Raw genomic sequence first — 20,440 nt, forward strand, 5'->3', positions numbered from 1 at the left:
TTGCAGAAGAAAATCAGAACCTGGGGCTCCACCCTCATGGATGCATCAGTGTTATCTCTTGGAAGTGGATCGGGTGCCATGGCAACAAATCAGCTCCTACAAGATTGGGTTGTTGTAAAGCAAAGCCACCCCACACCTTGGTCCCCTCTGCACGTGCCAGTTCCCTGGCTGCTTCTCTGCTGTGCTGTCACTAACCAGGCGCTGGTGCCAAGCTATTTAGATGCCAGCCACCAGAATTATGAGCCACATAAACCCCTTTTCTTGATGCATTACCCAAGATCAGATATTTTCTTGGAACAACACAAGATGGACTAAGGCAAGCTCCTCTGGACGAGCCAACGTTCTGTCTGTGTCCCCAGACTTGATTCACGGCTGAACTGGGTGCTGAGGCACAGCACGCAGTCCACAGCTGCAGAAGGCAGATTTGCCATTGCTCCAGCTGCAGTGGCATCTGCCCAGCCGCTACTCCCCTCCTGTAGCAGTAATACTGCCCGATCCCGCAGGTGGTCTTGGCGAGGCTATCCACCAACATGCAGATCCTCCCATGGGCCAGCAGGAAGACAGCCCAGCGACTCTACACAGGCCATTTGCACTCTTCTAAGCATCTGAATCGTGATCAGAACAGCACAAAGAGAGCAAAGAGTTGGAGCCATGTGTCCCAGCCCAGCATTCTGAAGCAGCTGCTGTGTCATTCTCGACGCTTCTTCCCTGTCTTGTCTGAGCTGTGCTTCTTCAGTGCTCTCTGCCCCATCGGCTTCCAGCAGGTGCTCCCCCTGCTGTGTTAACAGTGTCGCTCTGTCACTGACCACCAAAGAGCCCAAACCCATTCCTCACCCCTACCGTTCCTGGTTACTCTCTAGGATCTCGTTCCTATAAGTAGGACCATCAACTGTTGGAACAGCATAAACTCTACTTTATTATCAGCTCTAATGCATGTCTTACAACAGCCACTTAGCATCTGAAAACGCAGCATAAAATCCCTATGCTGTGAAAATAAATTTCCCAACTTCCCTTTAGCACTACAGATATCCATGGAGGTGATACCAGCTGGATGGAGACCGTGCCATCCGCACAAAACCCCTCGAACACATGCTCCTTTGCTTCGGAATACAGCAACAGAAGGGAGTCCAGTGTGTCCTGAGTCTCATTCCCAGCCACCCTCGAACCTGTGCTCACTAAACACGTGATCGACTCTGTATTCCCCCAAACTCTACTGGATGGATTTTAAAGAACCTAGACACAAGCGTGACAGAAGGCCAGCATTACAGTCGCATGTCTCACCCTCCATTTCTCCTCGACAGGGAAGTGATGACAGGACCACTGTAGGACGATGGGATTGCCTTGGAGCCTGGGAATGCTTGCATTTTATTTATTACCCACCCCAGCCCCCAAAAACACCTCTGTCATCACCACGACAGAGCGGGAAGTGGGCTTGCGAGAGGTATGGAAGCGGCTGCAAGCTTCCGGCAGCTGGTTTTATAGTTTAGCATTGGAGAGGAGGAAATAAGCATTGCTTTTTCAAATGCACAGGGAATGGAAGTGTGACGGAGCTCACTGATTCCTGGAGGGGATGAGCTAAGGTTCTTTGGGATAATCAGCTTATCGTTGTAGCTTTTTACTTAGGTGGACTAAACTCTTCGGTGTGCATTTACGTATTTATTGCTTTTATGACCTTTAAGAGGTGCAAACCTGATGGAATGAGTAGACTTTAAAATACCCCGGGGTAATTTTCTTTGGCAGACAGTTTTGCCTGTTTGTCCTTGCTCTAAAGTCAGAGTTTCTTCTCTGCCTGCTATAATCAGGGGAGAGTTCTAGAACTTTCTCCATGATGATGCCACATTTCAGACGATCAGAAGAAAAATCCACCAGTGCCTTTGAGCTTCTTCAGTCAAGCGTCCTTTGGTGCCTCAGTCTGTGCAATGTGAGGTCAAGACATCCTCTAGGGCAGTCAACCTAGTCTTATTCAAGGGCATGACCTTGAAGGCAGCTGTAACTAGAAAGGTCAGATGATCACATTAGTAATAGCCACAGGCTCTGCCTTGACCATGACTTCGGAAAGCACCTGGCAGGGTGGACAGTGCTAGGACCAGCACCGTCAAGTTGAAGTGGACTTGTCTCAGGTATGAGCTGTCCAGTCCCCTTCCTGTCCTCCCCGACCAAGCCAATGTCACTCTCAGAGACAGTCCTCCCTCTTACTTGTGGGGAGCCTGAGCCAAGGCTTCCTCTGGTCCAAACCCTGCTTCTCCATGAGGTGAGTGCAGTGTTAAGAGCCCTATCAGCTCCAACAGCTGATCTGTGTGGGTAAAATAGGCCTAATTTTACTAAAACAATCAGAAAGCAAAACCAAACCAGGAGAGTTTGCAAGAACGTTTTCTTAAAAACAGGACAAAGAAACACATCAGAATCATATTCAGTCCGGAATCCTGGCAGGGTCCCCACCTGTCTCCTCAGTACCAGGTTGGCCCCCTGCTAAGGGCTCCACCTCCCACTGCTGCAGCTTGGCTAAGGGCACTCAGTCTCAGGCCAACATCCTTTTAGGATCCCAGAATACAAGCAACAGAAAGATGAGTGAGACAAGAGAAGGAAAAGGAAGGGGGTGGGGGGACACAAAGGCACCTGGGAGTTCCTGTTTCCACCAAGATTTCTTCTCGGAACAAAAGTGGGAGGAGAGGCGGGACACGGGAGGGAGCGGGGAGAGAAGGTGATGCTGGGTGGAGTAGGGAGAGAGGAGGAGCTAAAGGGAAGAAAAAGGAAGCGGAGGAAAGAGTGGGTGGGAAACGGGGCAATGCCCAGGAGAGAGCGCACCGCACTGCTTTTCCGTCTGACTATCGCCAGGCCTGAAGCAAATTCAGTCCTGGGGAAGGGTCCAAGAGAAAGGCAAGCCAGCGGCTCAGCTTCTCTGAAAACGTGCTCACTCTGCAGCCCAGGGCGAGACCAAGGGCAGGAAAGACGCCCGCCCCGTGCGTGCCCTGTGCGTGCCCTGGCTTCGGGTCAGGGAGACAAGGGCCAGAAGCAGGGGCCCCCAGGGCACGCGCAAAGTTCTCTGTCCCTTAGAACTCAGGCTGCCAGAGAGCCTCCTTGCCAACGGGAGATTGTATTGCTGTCCCAAGCATTTGTTCTCCCCTTAATAATCAGCATACCAGGGTCTTTGGGGGGAAGAGGGAGAGAACTGCCAATAGGAGATTTCGTTTGCTGCCATCAACGCCTCTTAGCATGCAGAGTCACACGGTAGGAGGAAAAGCATTAATCTCCACCAGAAAGAACGGCCTCTGGGGCGCGAGGCGTCTAATCACTCGCGAGGCTGAGTCGGCAGTTTGCATGGAGACAGATCAGCGTCCCGATGCGCTCTGAATGGTGGACTTCATTGCATCAGGGGCGGGGGAGGGGGTCACGGACGGAAAAGGGGGTGTGGGCAAGTCGGGGGCTCTCCGGACTAGAAACATTGGGGGAATGAACAAATCTGCATGGGCCTTCCGGGCTGCCCACGGGAGATGCTCCTTCCGTGATCCGTCCTCCACCTGCCAATCATCTCGGGCACCCCCATCATACCTGGGAGATGTTTGCTCGGTGCACAGTGTTCTATAATCCTCGGAGGTGGGATTTCGCAGCACAGCAATGCTTTTTTGCCTTTGACATTCTCCGCGGCAGGATTTATTGCCTCCAAGACAGATGTGACTTGAATCGATTATGGCTTTTAAGCAGTCACTCTGCAAAGAGCCGGCAGGTTCCCTGGAAGACTTTTTGCTTGAATTCATTCAACTTAGAAGCTGATGTCAGAGGATTTCGTCATCATCTAATACCATTAAGAGCCCTTTGGGTATGAAACTAAGAGGTCTATTTTATCACCCACATTAAGGAACTTGGGTACCACTTAAATCCATAGCACACAGACCTAGAGGACCCCTCTTCACATCACTGGGCACAGACAGAAAGGAAACACACCCATGCAAGTGATAGTCACACCCTACCAACTTCCCCCACTGGTGACCTTGAAATAAGTATGTCCATCTGTATTAGGAAATGAGGTGAGAAACAGCATTTAAAAATAATGAGTGCAAAATAAGTGAATTTCCCAACAAAGATGGCCAACAAAGATGCTCATTAAACAATGCACTGGTAGACGTCCACTTTACAACTCGAAGCCACACATCACCCCGGTCGCCCTCACAAGCTTGGGGTTCCCGAGCATTTTCTAAGCTCGCGACACGAATCTGAGCGGGTGCTCCAGGGATGCTTGGAGGCCCGGGGCCGGGGTCTCAGGTCACACGATCCTCTCTGGCTTCAGCCAACAGCCTAGCATCCTAACCATAAATAATGTTTCCAAACGTTGGTGGGTGTGGAAGACATGGAGGTTGGCATTTTGAGACTAAACCAATCACAACCTACGTCATCCCTGATTAGTCTAACAAGGATGAGAAATCTTTGAACACCAAGAGGCAAGAGAAGAATGAGCGGCGTTTCCAACACTGTGTGATGTTGGTTCTGGATTTTCTGTGATGTTTGTCCTCGGGGGGAAACCCAGCCCCCCCTCCTCTGGGGAGTGTGCACCAGCCCTGCTCCACTCTCTCTGGCTGAGTGAGAACATTCTGGGTGGGAGCAAGAGAGAACGAGATATTAACATAGTGCTACTCAGTAACCTCATTATATGGGATATTTTCATCCATTACACAAAAAAGGAGAAAATTGCAATCAACACCACTAAGGATGAAAGATGTCCAATGAATTATGCATTGAGGAGGAGACAGGATTTCCGTGTGCAATGTTCAACAGTTTTGAAGTCCAGTTTTGCGCTCTTATAAACTCAGATGTGAAGGAAGGCGGCGGGGGGGGGGGGGGGGAGTGGGGGTGCGGAAGATGAGTGGTTTTTGATTCTCTTGGATTTTGCAAACTGGGGTTTACACGATAGCTTTGGGGATTCGTGTAAAGGATTCCCTGGGCGGGGGCGTTAGCTATGAAATCAGGTCCAGGCACTGAAGAAAGCCAATCCTTTCAAGAACAATTTGCTCTCTTTTATTCAGTAAATTGCTCTAAATTTCTTTTTTTTTTCCCCTTGAGCTTTCAAATTGGCTGTTGCAGCTTCAGAATCCTTGCTTTCTGCACCAGGCAGGCTTGGGGGAAAGGAGAAGCTGAATGGGCTGCGCAGAATAAAGAGGAGGAGGACGGGGAATCGAAATGAGCGGCTTTGCATAATGTGGGCCATCTCAGCAGAGGGCTCCAAACTCCCGCAGGGCAGCCTCCAACACCGACAGGTGAGAGAGACTTCAACACATCGCCCGCGCCGGCTCAAGTCTTCATGGTACAAGGGCCAGGCTTCAGGAGCGATTTGAAAAATTAAACATCAGCAGGGAAGAGACAAAAGCTAAGAAAACACAGTTCAAAATCGCAGCTAGAGAGCAGCACGCAGTGACCACGTCCGTCTTGACCTCACGGCCGTTGAGCCGCCAACAAGCTCGGTAAGAAAGCTCCAGTGCAAACTAACAGCGAACCAGCATGCCCAGGGAACATTCCAGAAGCACCGAGAGAGTCCAAGTAGGTAGCAATGACACGCGACCCCGCTCAGCGTGGTTCCCCAAATGCGGAAAACCATCCATTCTCTTACAACACCTGGCATCTGCCTGTCAACCTACCTGGAGACGCTCAGCCCCCGAGGCCAGAGGAGCTGTTAGGTCACTTTTTAAATATTTCCATAAAATAATGTACAAGGAGAAATCTTGAAAAACAGTATCTCTACAACAACACGCCATGAGCTAAATACCTTCTGCAACAAATCCATTGCTGGCATTAAAGCAAAACAAAACAAAACAGCACTGATCTACATACTGGGGATACCAAATAAACCAAAATAACCATTAGCTGCTCGGAGGTGCTGTTCAGAGAAAGTCTTCGCTCTACTCTGTCACCCTTGCCAGCTTTGACGCCTGCCAAGCCTGTATGTAAATGGAGTTGTACTTTTCCAAAGCTAATGGGAGATCTGGTAAACTCTCTGAGGCAACACGTATATTATTTCTCAGCCCTGTTATTTTCACTTAAAAACAAGCAATTTTAATAACAGATCTTTAGGAAGACTTAATCAGAGCCCCAACGCGCGGTATAAGCAGAACGCCGGTTGCACGGCTGTTTGTGGCAGAGGCAGCCTACAGTAGGCACAGGAGTTGGAAGCCATTGAACCGCTAACACCGAGAACGACTTAGAAACCACCGGCTCTCCACGGGACGTCGCATCGACCTCAGTACCTGAGCGTCCATCAGCAGATGTCTCATCAGCACCATGGAACTCTTGAGCGTCTCCTTCTCCGCGGGCAGAAAGGGGTCCCTGTCCTCCTCCAGAGCCTTCGACTTGGTGACAATGAAGTGGGAAATCTGGTCATTCAGGGTGTGCAGCGACTGCACGGCTGCAGGAGGAGAAAGAGGGAAACACAGGGTTATTCCTGGGAGTGTCCGAGGCGATACGGCTGCAGTTCTCAGGGGAGAAGCGAGGGTCCATACACAGGTACACAGCCGGCAGGTATCCAGAACCTGAAGCCCCTACCAACGCCTTCACAGCTCATGAACGTTTATCCAGCACTCTTCAAGAGCCACGGACACCGCCTTGAGCAAAGCCAGCCGTGGGACCCTCCCTCAGGCAGTGTAGACTCACTGGAACACTAGAAAGGAGCAAGTTTGCAAATCAACCTGGGGCTATGGCTGCACAGCAGGTGCACATGGACCACAGGGGCCAGCAGGGTGTTAGGGGTGAGCTCTCGGAGCTAGATTTACACATATGGAAATGGACTTGGTTGGCCACTCGGCCCCTAAGCACATGGCCTCTGTCATTAATGTTCAGGGAGGGATGGTGGCCATGTTTTTCCACCAGTGCCACTCATGGGCGGGGAGGATTATGACTTCACTATAATTCCCACAGCGATTATCATCTGACACGGGAGAGCGTTTAAGATTTTATACATATTGATTACACTTGTGGACTCTAATTTCTCTGCCAGCACTTGATAAGAGCTGTTCTGTCTAGGTGTTAATCCCATCTCCCGTCATCATCTCCCACAACTACAATGGCTGTTGTATCTACAACCACGAGAAGGCACCCCGTACACTGCAGAATTCATTGTCGTACATTGTCTGGGATTAAAATCCCTCTCTTTATAGAATTTCTAGAATTTCCAGGGAAAACTATCATTCTAGACAAAGAACAAGTAAACCCTAGGTGTTCTCCAAGCCACTGCTCTACAGCGCAATTCCGAGGGGGAAAGAAGTCACAGAAAAGCCGGAATTGGATAGAGTGGCTTTGGGACTTCTGCTTCCAGCCACAAGGGAGCCAAGAGTCCAGATTATCATCTTGCCGTGAGTAAGTAGAAACCTGGATGATATTTGAGACTTGGTTATTTTTTAGACGATGAACAACAGGCCGTGTAGGGGACTGTGGTCATCGAAAAAGGAGAACAAACCAACTTAAGTCCCCTCTCCACGCCTTCTGCCAGGAGAGAATTTCCAAACATCAGCAAAGGGAGAGAGCCCCAGCGTGAGCCGAGCAGTCCTGCTGCACCTCACTGATGGAGACAGGCGTGGGGCAGGGCACTGGGGCAGAGGGAGCACACACCGTCTCCAGATCTCTGCCATGGGCTTCCTGTGCACTGCTGGCTATGTGCCCATATTGCACACAGCAGGGAGGAATCCTGCAGCACCAGGTAAGAGACTTCCAGGAGAGAACTGGAGAATTACAGCCAAGTAGTTCCCAGAGGTCACGTGGGGCCATGATCGTTGGCATGCCTTCCTGTCAAGACATCTTCCTGAAATCCAGGGCACCCCAGTGGGAACTCCACAAGGGCCATTTTTAAGAAGATATCTAGGCCAGCGCCGCAGCTCAATAGGCTAATCCTCTGCCTTGCGACGCCAGCACACTGGGTTCTAGTCCCGGTCGGGGCGCCGGATTCTGTCCCGGTTGCCCCTCTTCCAGGCCAGCTCTCTGCTGTGGCCCGGGAGTGCAGTGGAGGATGGCCCAAGTCCTTGGGCCCTGCTCCCCATGGGAGACCAGAATAAGTACCTGGCTCCTGCCATTGGATCAGCGTGGTGCACCAGCCGCAGCGCGCCGGCCGTGGCAGCCATTAGAGGGTGAACCAATGGCAAAGGAAGACCTTTCTCTCTGTCTCTCTCTCTCTCACTATCCACTCTGCCTGTCAAAAAATTAAAAAAAAAAGAAGATATCTAAACAATGCCCAGACTAAAGTCTGCTCCACAACTATTCAAAACTAGCCGAAAAGTTGTGAAGAGATCAAACTGATCTGCAAGTAACCAAAACAGTCACACACACACACCAAAAAAACACCCAAGCATTTCTGTAGAAGTCTAACAAAACCTAGTACCCCAAAAGCATAATGCACAGTACTCAATAAATCTCATCTCACATATGAAGAAGGAGGAAATGTAAGAGTCCAGGGAAGATTCCAGAAGGAAGGGAAGGGACAGAGCTGGCAGGCGTGGCTGTCAGGTGGTGTTGTGGCACAGCGAGCTACGTTACCACCTGCAGTACCAGCATCCCAGGTCAGAGCACTGGTTCAAGTCCCTGCTGCTCCACTTCCAATCCAGCTCCCTGCTAATGGACCTGGCAAACCGATGGAGGACGGCCCAAGTGTTTGGGCTCCTGCCTCCCATATGGGAGACCCAGATGTGGTTCCAGGCACCTGGCTTCAGCCTGGCCCAGCCCAGGCCATGGTAGCCATTTGGGGGAAGGAATCAGCGGATGACAAATTCTCTCTCCCTCTCTCAGAAATGAATAAATCTTTTTTTTTAAAAAAAAGACAGCTTTGTAGGTTCAAAATTATAGAATAAAACATAACTATAATAATAAAACTATAATATTTAAATCAGAAGCAAATGGAACACCTAGGAATGAAAAATGTGGAACCTGGAATTAAATTGTCATGGACGAGGGGAATACATTAGACAACGCACACACACAGACACACACACACACAGTCCGTGAACTTGAGGTCACAACAATGAAATGAATGAAAATGAATTGTTATTGACAACGTGAAACTATGAAGCAGCATGCATGGGATCACAGTGTAGGTGGGAGAGTAGCTGAAAAAGGTAGATTTTGTCCAAAATTTGATAAAACTAAACCCCCCAACCCAAGAATCCCCATAAACTCTAATCAAGGTAAACACAAAGGAAATTACGCCAAGGCATATTGTAGTCAAGTTACCAAGGAAGCAAACAAATGCATACATAGGGAGGGAAAAAAATCTTAACATCAGCCAGAGGACAGCAAGCCAAGTTACAATCAGAGAAACAAAGACGGATGGAAGTCTCATCAGAATCTATACAAACCAACAGATAAAGGAGTGACATTTTGAAAGGACTGAAAGCAGAAACTGTGCCAATTTAAAGTTCTGTAACCAACAATACCATCTTTCAAAGCTGAAGTTGAAAGACTTTCTTGAAGGTAAGAAACGCTAAGGAAACTCATCACCGCTAGATTCATGCTAAAAGAAATGCTTACGGAATTTGTTCACGCAGAAGGAAAATGACCCGGGGTGAAAACTTCTATTTACAAAAAATGAAAAAAGAAAGTTGGGAAAGGGAAATGCATGAGTGACATAAACATATTTTCTCTTCATTTTGTTAATTTGAAAGAAAATTTTTAGCTTAAAACAAAATAATAACACAGGTGGGGTTGATTGCATGCATAGAAGGCAACATATATGACATCAACAGCACCAAGAATGACAAGGGCCTAAACAGAAACCTACCTTTTATTTACAAAAGCTATATTTATTTATTAAAATTACAGAGAGAGGGAGAGCCAGGGAGTAAGATCTCTCATCCTTTGGTTTACTCCCTAGATAGCCCCAACAGGCAGCACTGGACCAGGCTAATGCCGACGCTTCTTCCAGGTCTCCCACGTGGGTTGCAGGGGCCTAAACACTTGAACCATCTTCTACTGCTTTTCCCAGGCCTTTAGCAAGGAGCTGGATTGGAAGTGGAGCTGCCGGGTCTCCAACCGGTGCCCGTATGGAATGCCTGTGTCACAGGCAGTAGCTTTACCCACTGCACCACAAGGCCAGTCCCAGAAGTCTACCCATGTAAAGCTCATCTATTATATATAATGTGGTGCAAGACCCTGTACAGAAAGTGTTATGATAATTTTTGAAGCCAAACTGTGTTTAAAATACACATCATCAATCCCTGAGTAAGCCCTAAAAATAAGAAATAGCACATAATAAACACAAGGTGGTTTTGAATCACAGAGATTCAGATTTGCAAGACTGAGCATAGAGCTGCTCCTGCAAGCCAGACACAGGGGATGCAGGACAGGACGTCAGAGCCGCCTCACGCAGCCCAGGCAGACTCTAGCATCCTTTCCTGGGTGGGGAGGCGGGAGGGACTTGGCTAAGACAGACAAGCTACAAAGCATGGGGCCTCATTCCTGCTCCCCCAAATCCCTGTTCTCTGTAGGAGATGACTGGAGTGTGTTTGGGGGCTTGACAGAAGAAGTGCGTTAATGTCTCACCCCCTGCCCTGAGCAGCCCCGTGGCGGGATCTGGCAGGTGCAGGCCACTACTGGCAGCCAATGTTAGGGCAGAAAGGATGGCCGCACGACACTTCATATCAGAGACGATCAGAGGGCTCCACTGCCCTGCCCCCCTCACCCCACATCTCCATCACCCCTAGTGTCACTGGGGTTGAGGATTCCTCTCAACCAACTCCAGAAATGGCCAGGTGAGTCCATGGCCGAGACACCCGCCCCACGACAGGACAACACATCAGCCTCCTGAGAACCCAGGGAGAGGAGAAAGAGAAAGGCCAGAAAAGTGGCTTGGAGGCTCTGGTATTTCCCTGTGGCTGCCCAGATTGAAACCAGAGGCCTGAGAGTCACCGTCCGTGGGATGTGGGCTCCATACTCAAATCGAGTTCCACTGCAGAAAATTAAAGACAAAAGCAGTAACAACTGACTTTGGACTTGTCAGCTGCACATCTGTTAATTCTCTGCCTACCCCCTTTCTCTTACCTGCAAATAGAAAGGTTGAGAGACACCAAGCCATGAAGAGAGCATGAGGTAGGCACTCAAATAACTAACTCGCATGGTCTGAGACCCACTGCTTGCACAATGCATGCCCCACTTCCCTACTGCATCCTGCCTTCCAGTACTTGGGCATGGAAGTCTCAAACACAGTCCCTAATTTCCAAGTCCTCTGCTTATAGACTGCACATCCTTGTATTATCAACAAATTCCCTTATGCCAATCCTTGGGGATGGAAGAATACTGTCAATTCTTCCTTCCTTCCTTCCTTCCTTCCTTCCTTCCTTCCTTCCTTCCTTCCTTCCTTCCTTTCTCTCTCTCTCTCTCTCTCTCTCTCTCTCTTTCTTTCTTTTCTTTGACAGGCAGAGATAGACAATGACAGAGAGAGAGAGAGAGAGAGAGAAAGGTCTTCCTTCCATTGGTTCACCCCCTAAGTGGCCACTACAGCTAGAACTATGCTGATCCAAAGTCAAGAGCCAGGTGCTCTTGGTCTCCTGGTCTCCCACGGGGTGCAGGGCCCATGCACTTGGGCCATCCTCCACTGCCCTCCCGGGCCACAGCAGAGAGCTGGACTGGAAGAAGAACAACCGGGACTAGAACCTGGCACCCATATGGGATGCCGGCGCTGCAGGAGGAGGATTAACCAAGTGAGCCATGGTGCTGGCCCTTCTTTTTTTTTTAACTGTCAATTCTTGCCCCTTTATCTAGAGCAAAAAACGTGAGGTTTCCAAAACATGTCTCTGACAACACTTTCTACCCTTGTTCCAGAAAACTGAGGCTTGGGCACCAACACCCGCTCTGCAATTCACTTTCTTCTAAACTCAAAGACAAATGGAAAGAGTTCAGCAAAGGATGGAAAATCCCATCCGAGAACTTGCCACATGGTTCTGTAACTGTGTGCTTGAGGCTTCATCTGTGGCCTCTGTCTGAACTTATTCCCAGAGTCTCCCCTCCATGTGTGAGAAACTGACTGCTGATTCCTGCGCTCACCGTGGGAAGCTTTGCCATGGGACTCTCTTTGGCCAATGAGATGCAGAACAGGAAGGACACCGTGTCCAATCAGACTGTTCCAAGCCATCACATGGCTCCATCCCAATTTCTCCCTTTGAACTCAGATCCCAGAGTGAAAACAATACTTAAGCAAAAAACAGACCTTGGCAACTGCGAAGCACTGGCATCTGGGTGACGTTTGTTACTGCAAGGGAGCCTCAGGACTGCTGACTGCTGCACAGTCTCTGGACTACACAGTGACCCCGGCAAGGCAAGGGTGGGGTTTTGCTCTTCACGCATCACCAGGGTTGAGAAGGATGCACCCGCTGAAAGGCACACACGCAGCGAGCGCGAGACTCCCGGCTCTGTCTCGTCTTCACTCCCGCCTGCCACTCCACCCAGCTGTTACGGAATAATGACGACATTGATAGTTTATCAAATGCCTGCCGAATGTCACCCGCTCTTAAAGCCTTGGTGTTGCACGAGGAGTCCCTGAGGATTCTGGAGTGAGAGAAGCCAGGGTTCATAGCTCGGCTCTGCCGCTTACTAACTGGGTGAGCTTGAACAAGCTACTTGATGGCCCACTTGGCCTGGCTCCCTGTAGGTTCTCAGTGTGAGCTGTCATTGTTGCTGGCAACCTACCGCCAATCAGGAGCCAGCAGATCAAAGAGTTTATACACGAAGGTGAGATCCAGGCTCCTGACCTTGCAATGCCCCATCCCGTCAGATATGACATCAGCATAGGGACAGCACAGTCGCCAGTGGAAGGGGTCACAGCAGAGGGGCAGAGGCTGTACCTGGAGTTTGTTTCTGTTTAGCAAATGGATGGCAAGCGTAGGGCAGAGTGCGGGCAGTCAGCACAGCACAGCTGGCCTTTTCCTTTTACTTTTTTTTTTTAATATTTATTTATTTGAAAGGCAGAGTTACAGAGAGTCAGAGAGAGAGAGAGAGATTTGTCCTCCCATCCACTGGTTCACTCCCCAAATGGCCGCAACGGCTGGAGCTGGGCTGATCCAAAGCCAGGAGCCAGGAGCTTCTACTGGGTCTCCCATGCAGGTGCAGGGGTTCAAGGACTTGGGGCATCTTCTGCTGCTTTCCCAGGGACATTAGCAGGGAGCTGCATAGGAAATGGAGCAGCCGGGGCCTGAACCGGCGCCCCTATGGGATGCCAGCGCCGCAGGCAGAGGCTTTACCCACTACGCCACAGCATGCAGGCCCCAGAACCGCTTTTCTCTGTCTCACAGTTTCTCCACTGGTGATGACAATTATCATCATTATTGTTAATATCACAGCAAGCACCGACGGAGGAAGCGCTGCGCTATGTGTTTCATTGGTGCTACTTCATTTGATTATGATGAGAATTCCGTTGGAGGATGTGCTGCTGTTCCTGTTCCCGTTTTACAAATGAGAAGCCATGGGCGGAGTGAGTGGCCTGAGGTCACGCAGCGTGACAATGAGGAAGGCGGGAGTCACAGCTAAGCAGCACCGATGCATGCAGCCTGGCCTTAGACCACCCCCACCCCGCACGCCACTTCCTCCACTGCTGGGCTTCCGGTCCACTCGGCTGCCTGCCTGGTGCCCCATCCACCACCAACTCCATTCCTACTGCTCCCTTGGAGACACAGGCACCGAGGAGTCTGCACTGATGGACGATGCTTCGGGATCACGGGAAAAAATGGAATTAAAAGAGAAGTTGGGCCAGCGCAGCGGCTCACTAGGCTAATCCTCCACCTTGCGGCACCGGCACACCGGGTTCTAGCCCCAGTCGGGGCACCAGATTCTGTCCCGGTTGCCCTCTTCCAGGCCAGCTCTCTGCTGTGGCCCGGGAGTGCAGTGGCACGGGGTGCAGGGCCCAAGCACTTGGGCCATCCTCCACTGCACTCCCGGGCCACAGCAGAGAGCTGGCCTGGAAGAGGGGCAACCGGGACAGAATCCGGCGCCCCGACCGGGACTAGAACCCGGTGTGCCGGCGCCGCAAGGCGGAGGATTAGCCTAGTGAGCCGCGGCGCCGGCCAAGCTTCACTCTTAATTCAGGTTGTCCACCAACTCTTTGAAGCACCCTCACGTTCTCACCCCAGGGTACCAGACAGAGCAAACTCCCAGGAGGGCAGAGGACCAGGCTGGCAAGAGCTGGCACCCGGCAGCCTCTCCCCACCCTCACGACAGCCCAGCTCCTGGCAGCTGCTGGGTGCTGGTTCTGAGCGTGTGGACGTCCCCAGGGGCTCGATCCCGCCCGGCTCTGCAGCAGGAGGAGTCGCTCTGAGGCTGACAACGCCAGGACCAGGACCGGAGCCTTCCAGTGCTGACCCTGACTCATCGTCACAGCTGGAATCGACCCCACTTATCAACGCCCCCTCGTCTAAAAGAGCAGAGCCCGCCCCTGTGCCTCGACGCCCCCGGGGCTTGGTCAGCGCAGGCTCAGCTCCACCAGCTCCAAGGCACGCCGGGGTCGAAGCCGACGTCTTACATGTGCAGCTGTCTCAGACACAACGCCAGTAGCTCAGGCCTTCAGAACTCCCCCACCCGCGCGCTGCAGAGAGCTGCACCCCCCGCAGCTCAGGAACCTTCCCGGGGGCGGCCCTCTGAGACCCTCCAGCGCCCGGCTGAGCAAGATCTCCAGGACGTGAAGGTGCCCTCCGCAGTCCCTCTCTCCGGCGACCACCTTAACCTCCTCCAGTTCTGGGGTTCCTCCTCTGCACCTCTGGACAGACCCCAGCTGGGAGGGCCCCTAGCATGGAACCAAGACCAGCAAGGCCTCCTTACAGCGTGTGTGCACTACTGCCACCTGGTGGTCAGTCTCCAGATCCCCGGACTTCACCCGTGTGCTGGCTCAGTCTGCATCTCCAGTTAATAGGTGGGTCCGTGCTTCATCCCCAAGGCTAAAGACGGACGTCTTGACAATAGGGAGGCGTGTCCCTCCTCTCTTGCTTCCCTGGGACACATCACCTTCAAGGTAGGGCACCCTGCATTAGGCTTGCGTAATGAGTATTTTACATTTTTTAAAAAAATTTATTTGAAGGGCCAGCTCTGTGATGCAGCAGGTTAAAGCCCCAGCCGGCAGTGCCAACATCCCATTTGGGCACTAGTTCAAGTACCAGCTGCTCCACTTCCAATCCAGCTCCCTGCTAAGGCACCTGGGAAAGCGGTGGAGGACGGCCCAAGTGCCAGGGCTCCTGCACCCTAGACCCATATGGTGCTACAAGTCCTGGCTTTGGAGGGCCAGCCATTGTAGCCATTTGGCAAGTGAACCAGTGGATGGAAGATCTCTCTCTCTCTCTCTCTCTCTCTCTCTCTCTTTCTCTTTCTTTGTAACTCTGCCTTTCAAATAAATAAAATAAATCTTTAAAAAATCTTCTTTTAAAGAATTTATTTGAAAGTCACTTACAGAAAGAGAGAGAAATTGATCTTTCATCCATTGGTTCACTCCCCAGTTGGCTGCAATAGCCAGAGCTGGGCCAGGCCAAAGTTAAGAGCTACTTCTGGGTCTCTCCCGTGGGTGGCAGGGGCCCAAACACTTGGGCCACCTTCTGATGCTTTCCCCAGGCCCATTAGCAGGGAGCTGGGTCAGAAGAGGAGCAGCAAGGACTTGAACCAGTGCCCACATGTGACGCTGGTATTGCAGGCAGTGGCTTTGCCCACTATGCCACAGCGCCAGCCCCATGAGTCTGCATCTGGTTAGCATCTCAGGAGCGACTTCAGGAAGATTGCGGAAACAATGGAATTAAAATATAAGTTCATTTTGTTGCAAACTAACTTGAAACCCGTGCGGAGTGTCACAGCACACATCTCTCATGGACCTCTTGAGACTTCTCACGTTTCCCCCCTCTTTTAGTTAAAGGAATTCTTGTCTCCCTCCTGGAAACACCGTGCCCACTCATGGCTCCATGAGGGCTGGTCCCGGTCCTAGGCTGCAGGGGCCAGCACACAGCCCAGGCCTGGCTCATCCCAGCCTCTCTTCTCTCTGACACGGGTAGACGGTTCTGCAGAGGGCACGGGGCCCAGACACGGCCAGGCCAACCTCAATCCAGGAAGATTTAATAGGACGGTTAAGAAAGAGACAGTGTCCCTTGTTCAGCCGGGATGGGTAAGCTGGTAGCACGGGCAGCAGCTGGTGGCCTTGGGAGCCACCCCTGGAAGCATCTCTTCCTAGGAGGAAAACCGGCTGGTAACCGGGTGAGTGGAGCCGAGCCACGGGGAGGTGCAGGACCACGTCACGGTAGCTCGGGATTCAGCCACGGGCTTCAGTGGAGTGGGTCGGTGAGCTCGCTCTCTCCATGAACTCTGCTGCTTGGGTTTCTCTCCTCTGCAACCAGCAAGTCCTGCACGCTGCACCAGTTGTTCGTGTGGTTATTTCTTGAGCGCCTGCCTCTCTCTGGGGTGAGGGTGATCTTAAACCCTTTTCTGCTCCGGCCAGGGAGAGGTGGAGCCCAAATCCTGTCCCCCTGAATCTGGCTGCCCTTCGGTGGCACGAGTGGCACTTGTGGCACCAGGGCTACATCACCAGAGGCCTTGCAGCTTCTGCCCATGATGCAGGGGACACCTGCTCAGGGAGAAGCTGGCCACCGTGGGAGGAGCCCGAGACAGCTGGGCTTGGAGGAAATGCAGATGTGCACACAGCACAGGCAGAGGGAGAGATGCCAGCCTTGCTCGGCTGCCTCAGTCGTCCAGCCTAGGCACCAGCAGCCCCTCCATGCCCCATCGCCGAGGCCGTGAGCACTGAGCGCCGGTCATGGTCACCAATCACGTCATTCCAGATGAGCAGAGCGGAGCTGCCCGCCGTGCCGCTCCCGAAACCCTGCCACACCGTGAGCAGCACAAGAAGGTGCTGGATTGCATCACTCCGCTTCGGGCAGCTTGCAAGGTAGCAACAGGTGACTGCAACCGGGACCAGTGACACCCCCACAGGACGTACTTGAGGCTGTAATTTCCACAAGGACAGGAGGTTGCTTTTTTCAGTTTTTCACTCTACCTGCAGATTCAAGCACAGTACCCAGCACACGACGGTGCTGGCACAAAGAAAGAATTATCCAGGGGATAAAAGAAAGCAGGCGGGGCCGGCGCTGTGGTGCAGTGGGTTAACGCCCTGGCCTGAAGTGCCGGCCTCCCATATGGGTGCAGGTTCTAGTCCCGGCAGCTCCTCTTCCTATCCAGCTCTCTGCTATGGCCTGGGAAAGCAGTAGAAGATGGCACAAGTCCTCGGGCCCCTGCACCCGTGTGGGAGACCTGGAAGAAGCTCCTGGCTCCTGGCTTTGGATCGGTGCAGCTCCAGCCATTGCGGCCAGTTGGGGAGTGAACCATCAGATGGAAGATCTCTCTCTCTCTCTCTCTCTCTCTCTCTCTCTCTCTGCCTCTCCTTCTCTCTGTGTGTAACTCTGACTTTCAAATAAAAATAAATAAATCTTAAAAAAAAAAAAAAAGGCTGGAGCCACAGCTCACTAGGCTAATCCTCCGCCTGCGGCGCCGGCACACCGGGTTCTAGTCCCGGTCGGGGTGCCGGATTCTTTCCTGGTTGCCCCTCTTCCAGGCCAGCTCTCTGCTGTGGCTGGAAGTGCAGTGGAGGATGGCCCAAGTGCTTGGGCCCTGCACCCCATGGGAGACCAGGAGAAGCACCTGGCTCCTGGCTTCGGATCAGTGTGGTGCACCGGCCACAGCACACCAACTGCAGTGGCCATTGGGGGGGTGAACCAACGGAAAAAGGAAAACTTTTCTCTCTGTCTCTCTCTCTCTCTCACTGTCCACTCTGCCTGTCAAAAAAAAAAAAAAAAAAAAAAAAAAAAAAAAAAAAAAAAAAAAAAAAAACAGGGGCAGGCTCTGTGGCATAGCAGGTAAAGCTGCCTGCTGCCTACAGTGCATCCCATACAGGCGCCAGTTCAAGTCCCGGCTGCTCCACCTCTGATATAGCCCTCTGCTATGGCCTGGGAAAGCAGTAGAAGATGGCCCAACTTCTTGGGCCTCTGTACCCACGTGGGAGACCTGGAGGAAGCTCCTGGCTCCTGGCTCCTGGCTTCAGATTGGCGCAGTTCCAGCCATTGTGGCCAAGTGGGGAGTGAACCATCAGATGGAAGACACCTCTCTCTCGCTCGCTGCCTCTCTTCTCTCTGTGTAACTCTGACTCTCAAGTAAAAAATAAATAAATATTAAAAAAAAAAAAAGAAAGCAGGAATAAATGAAAGCGTGGAGGAAGAAGCCCCTCCATTCCACCTGGTCACCTCCCTCTGCCCCACCAGCCTGGACTCAGAGGACGTACACATTCTTCTCTGTTTGGCCTAAAAACATCCCAGTTAAGTGATGGGGTTCTTCCGTGGGGATGGATTACAGAGCAGAGGGCCGCGGCTGTGCCTCCTTACCTGTCAGAGTCTGGCAAATCGAGTCCCATAAGCCAGACTACTTGGTTGGTTGTTCTGAATGTGAAATGATGTTCAATCCATTGGCTCACAAATATGGGGACCATGTGCCTCTGTATCAGGCTTATCTGTAGGAGAGACTCATTTGGGTTTCCCTGTACGTTAAGGGTATTTATTTAGGTTTCGGATAAAGATGACACATCCATGGGCTAGCAGAAGGGAAAAAATGACAAGTTTCAATAGTCTGTGTCATTCTCAAAAGTAGAAGGGACACATATCGATTCTTAATGTTTTCGGGAGAGAGTCCCAGCTCATCGTGCAGGTCTGTTTTTAGGGCTCGGATGAAGTACAGACCGTGAAATAATAGTAATAGGACTCTACACACTCGTTTTAGACAGACGAGTCCAGATGTCCCCGAGATGGGCTGTGATAAGTTTTTATAGACAAACACACTGGATGAATCATATCACGAGACGCAGCCTCGCCACCAGAAGCTCTGTGGATTTTATGATCTCGTCATTTATACGGTCCACCGATATGAACTAATGATCAAATTTATCCCCCTGTGTGGAGCAACCTTCACTCTTCCTGTATCTCAACTGCTGTGATGTAGTCTGCATTAAAAATGCTCACATATTTCCACTCCTTGCTTTAATACGGTCTCGTTAAATAAATGAAGCCTAAATAATTCAAGTTTTTCCTCCTCGTTTTATAATAAAACTCATCCTGCACATCGAAGTTGACGCTGGAGGCAAGGATGTGGAGCAGTCGGAACCCTTATCCATGGCCGGTGGGAATGTAAAGTGGTGCAGCCACAGTTGGAAGACAGCTGGGCAGATCCTCAACAAGTCAGAGGATTCCCACGAGAACCAGCAGCTTCCTCTTAAGTACATCAGCAGAAAACTGAAAGCCGGAGTTCCAGCAGCACTCGTATGCAAATATTACAGCAGCACTTTGCATAACAGCCAATGGCAGAGACACCCTACGTGTCCATCATCTGTACACAGACACATACAATGTGGAATGTGGTCTCTCCATACCGTGGAATAGTATTCAGCTGTCAAAAAGGCATGAACCAAACAGATGCACCTCCACAAGGTTCTGTCAAATGTGCTAGGTCCTCAACCAGGGTCTTTCTCAGCAGAAAGGTTTCTCTCTTTCTCTCTGTCTTTGACATACATGAGACCAAGCATTAAGAAGAAAGAAAATGCCCCAAGTTGCAATGCATGGAACACCCCTGGCTAACTGCACACCCTATGTATGACAAACCAGCAGCCACTATCATACTGATTGAAGGAAAGCTGAAAACATTTCCCCCTCGGATCTGGACTGAGACAGAGATGTCAGCTCTCACTGGTCTTATTCAATACAGCATTGGAGGTATTGGCAAGAGCAACAGGGAACAGAACGAGATAGAAGGCATCAAAGTCGGAGAGGAGGACGTGAAAGTATCCGAGTTCGTGACGTGATTTTGCACATGGAAAAGCCTAAACATTGCACCAAAAAGCTGTTGGAACTGATACACTGATTCAGCAAAGAGGTAGTATTTTTAGGCACCAATAATTATCTGAAAAAAAAAGAGAACAAGAAAGAAATCCCATTCACAATAATGACCAAAAATTAAATATTTAGGAATGAAAGTGAACGATCTGTGCAATGAAAACTATAAAGCACTGATGAAGGAGGTATACACAAAAACAATGGAAATATATTCCTTGTTCATTGATTGGAAGCATTAATAGTGTTAAAGTGTCCATGCTACCTAAGGCAATTCTCAGATCTAATATAATCCCTATCAAAAGACCAATGACAGTGTTTATATATATATTTAAGAAGCAATCCCCAAATTCACATGGAACCACCAAAGACCCAGAACACCCAAGGCAGCCCTGAGGGAGAACAGAACCATCTGGAGACATCACGATACCTGACTTCAAAGCACACGACAAAGCTATAGGAAATCAACCATGGCCCTGGCACAAAACCTATGCATTGATTAGTGGAAAAGAACAGAGCACCCAGAAATTAATCCATATACATTCAGCTGACCAATTTTCGACAAAGGTGTCAATAACATACATTGGCATAAG

At 50.8% G+C, this 20,440-nt stretch overlaps 1 protein-coding gene across 4 annotated transcripts in view; it reads right to left on the bottom strand.

Moving 5' to 3' along the window:
• Positions 1–20,440, bottom strand: part of KAZN (kazrin, periplakin interacting protein) — a 994,352-nt gene that overhangs the window by 746,143 nt on the left and 227,769 nt on the right. For all 4 annotated transcript variants that reach the window (XR_007914879.3, XM_051834341.3, XM_089299272.1 and 1 more), the window contains exon 2: positions 6,234–6,391. Coding sequence is in view for 3 of the 4 variants with exons in the window: in XM_051834341.3 (XP_051690301.1) it covers positions 6,234–6,391 (158 nt within the window). In the remaining variant the exon portion in view is untranslated. The remainder of the gene's footprint in view (positions 1–6,233; positions 6,392–20,440) is intronic.

Source organism: Oryctolagus cuniculus, chromosome 7 (assembly GCF_051225735.1).
Source record: "Oryctolagus cuniculus isolate XC-2025 breed Fujian yellow rabbit chromosome 7, ASM5122573v1, whole genome shotgun sequence".
In the NCBI taxonomy this organism is placed as follows: Eukaryota; Metazoa; Chordata; class Mammalia; order Lagomorpha; family Leporidae; genus Oryctolagus; species Oryctolagus cuniculus.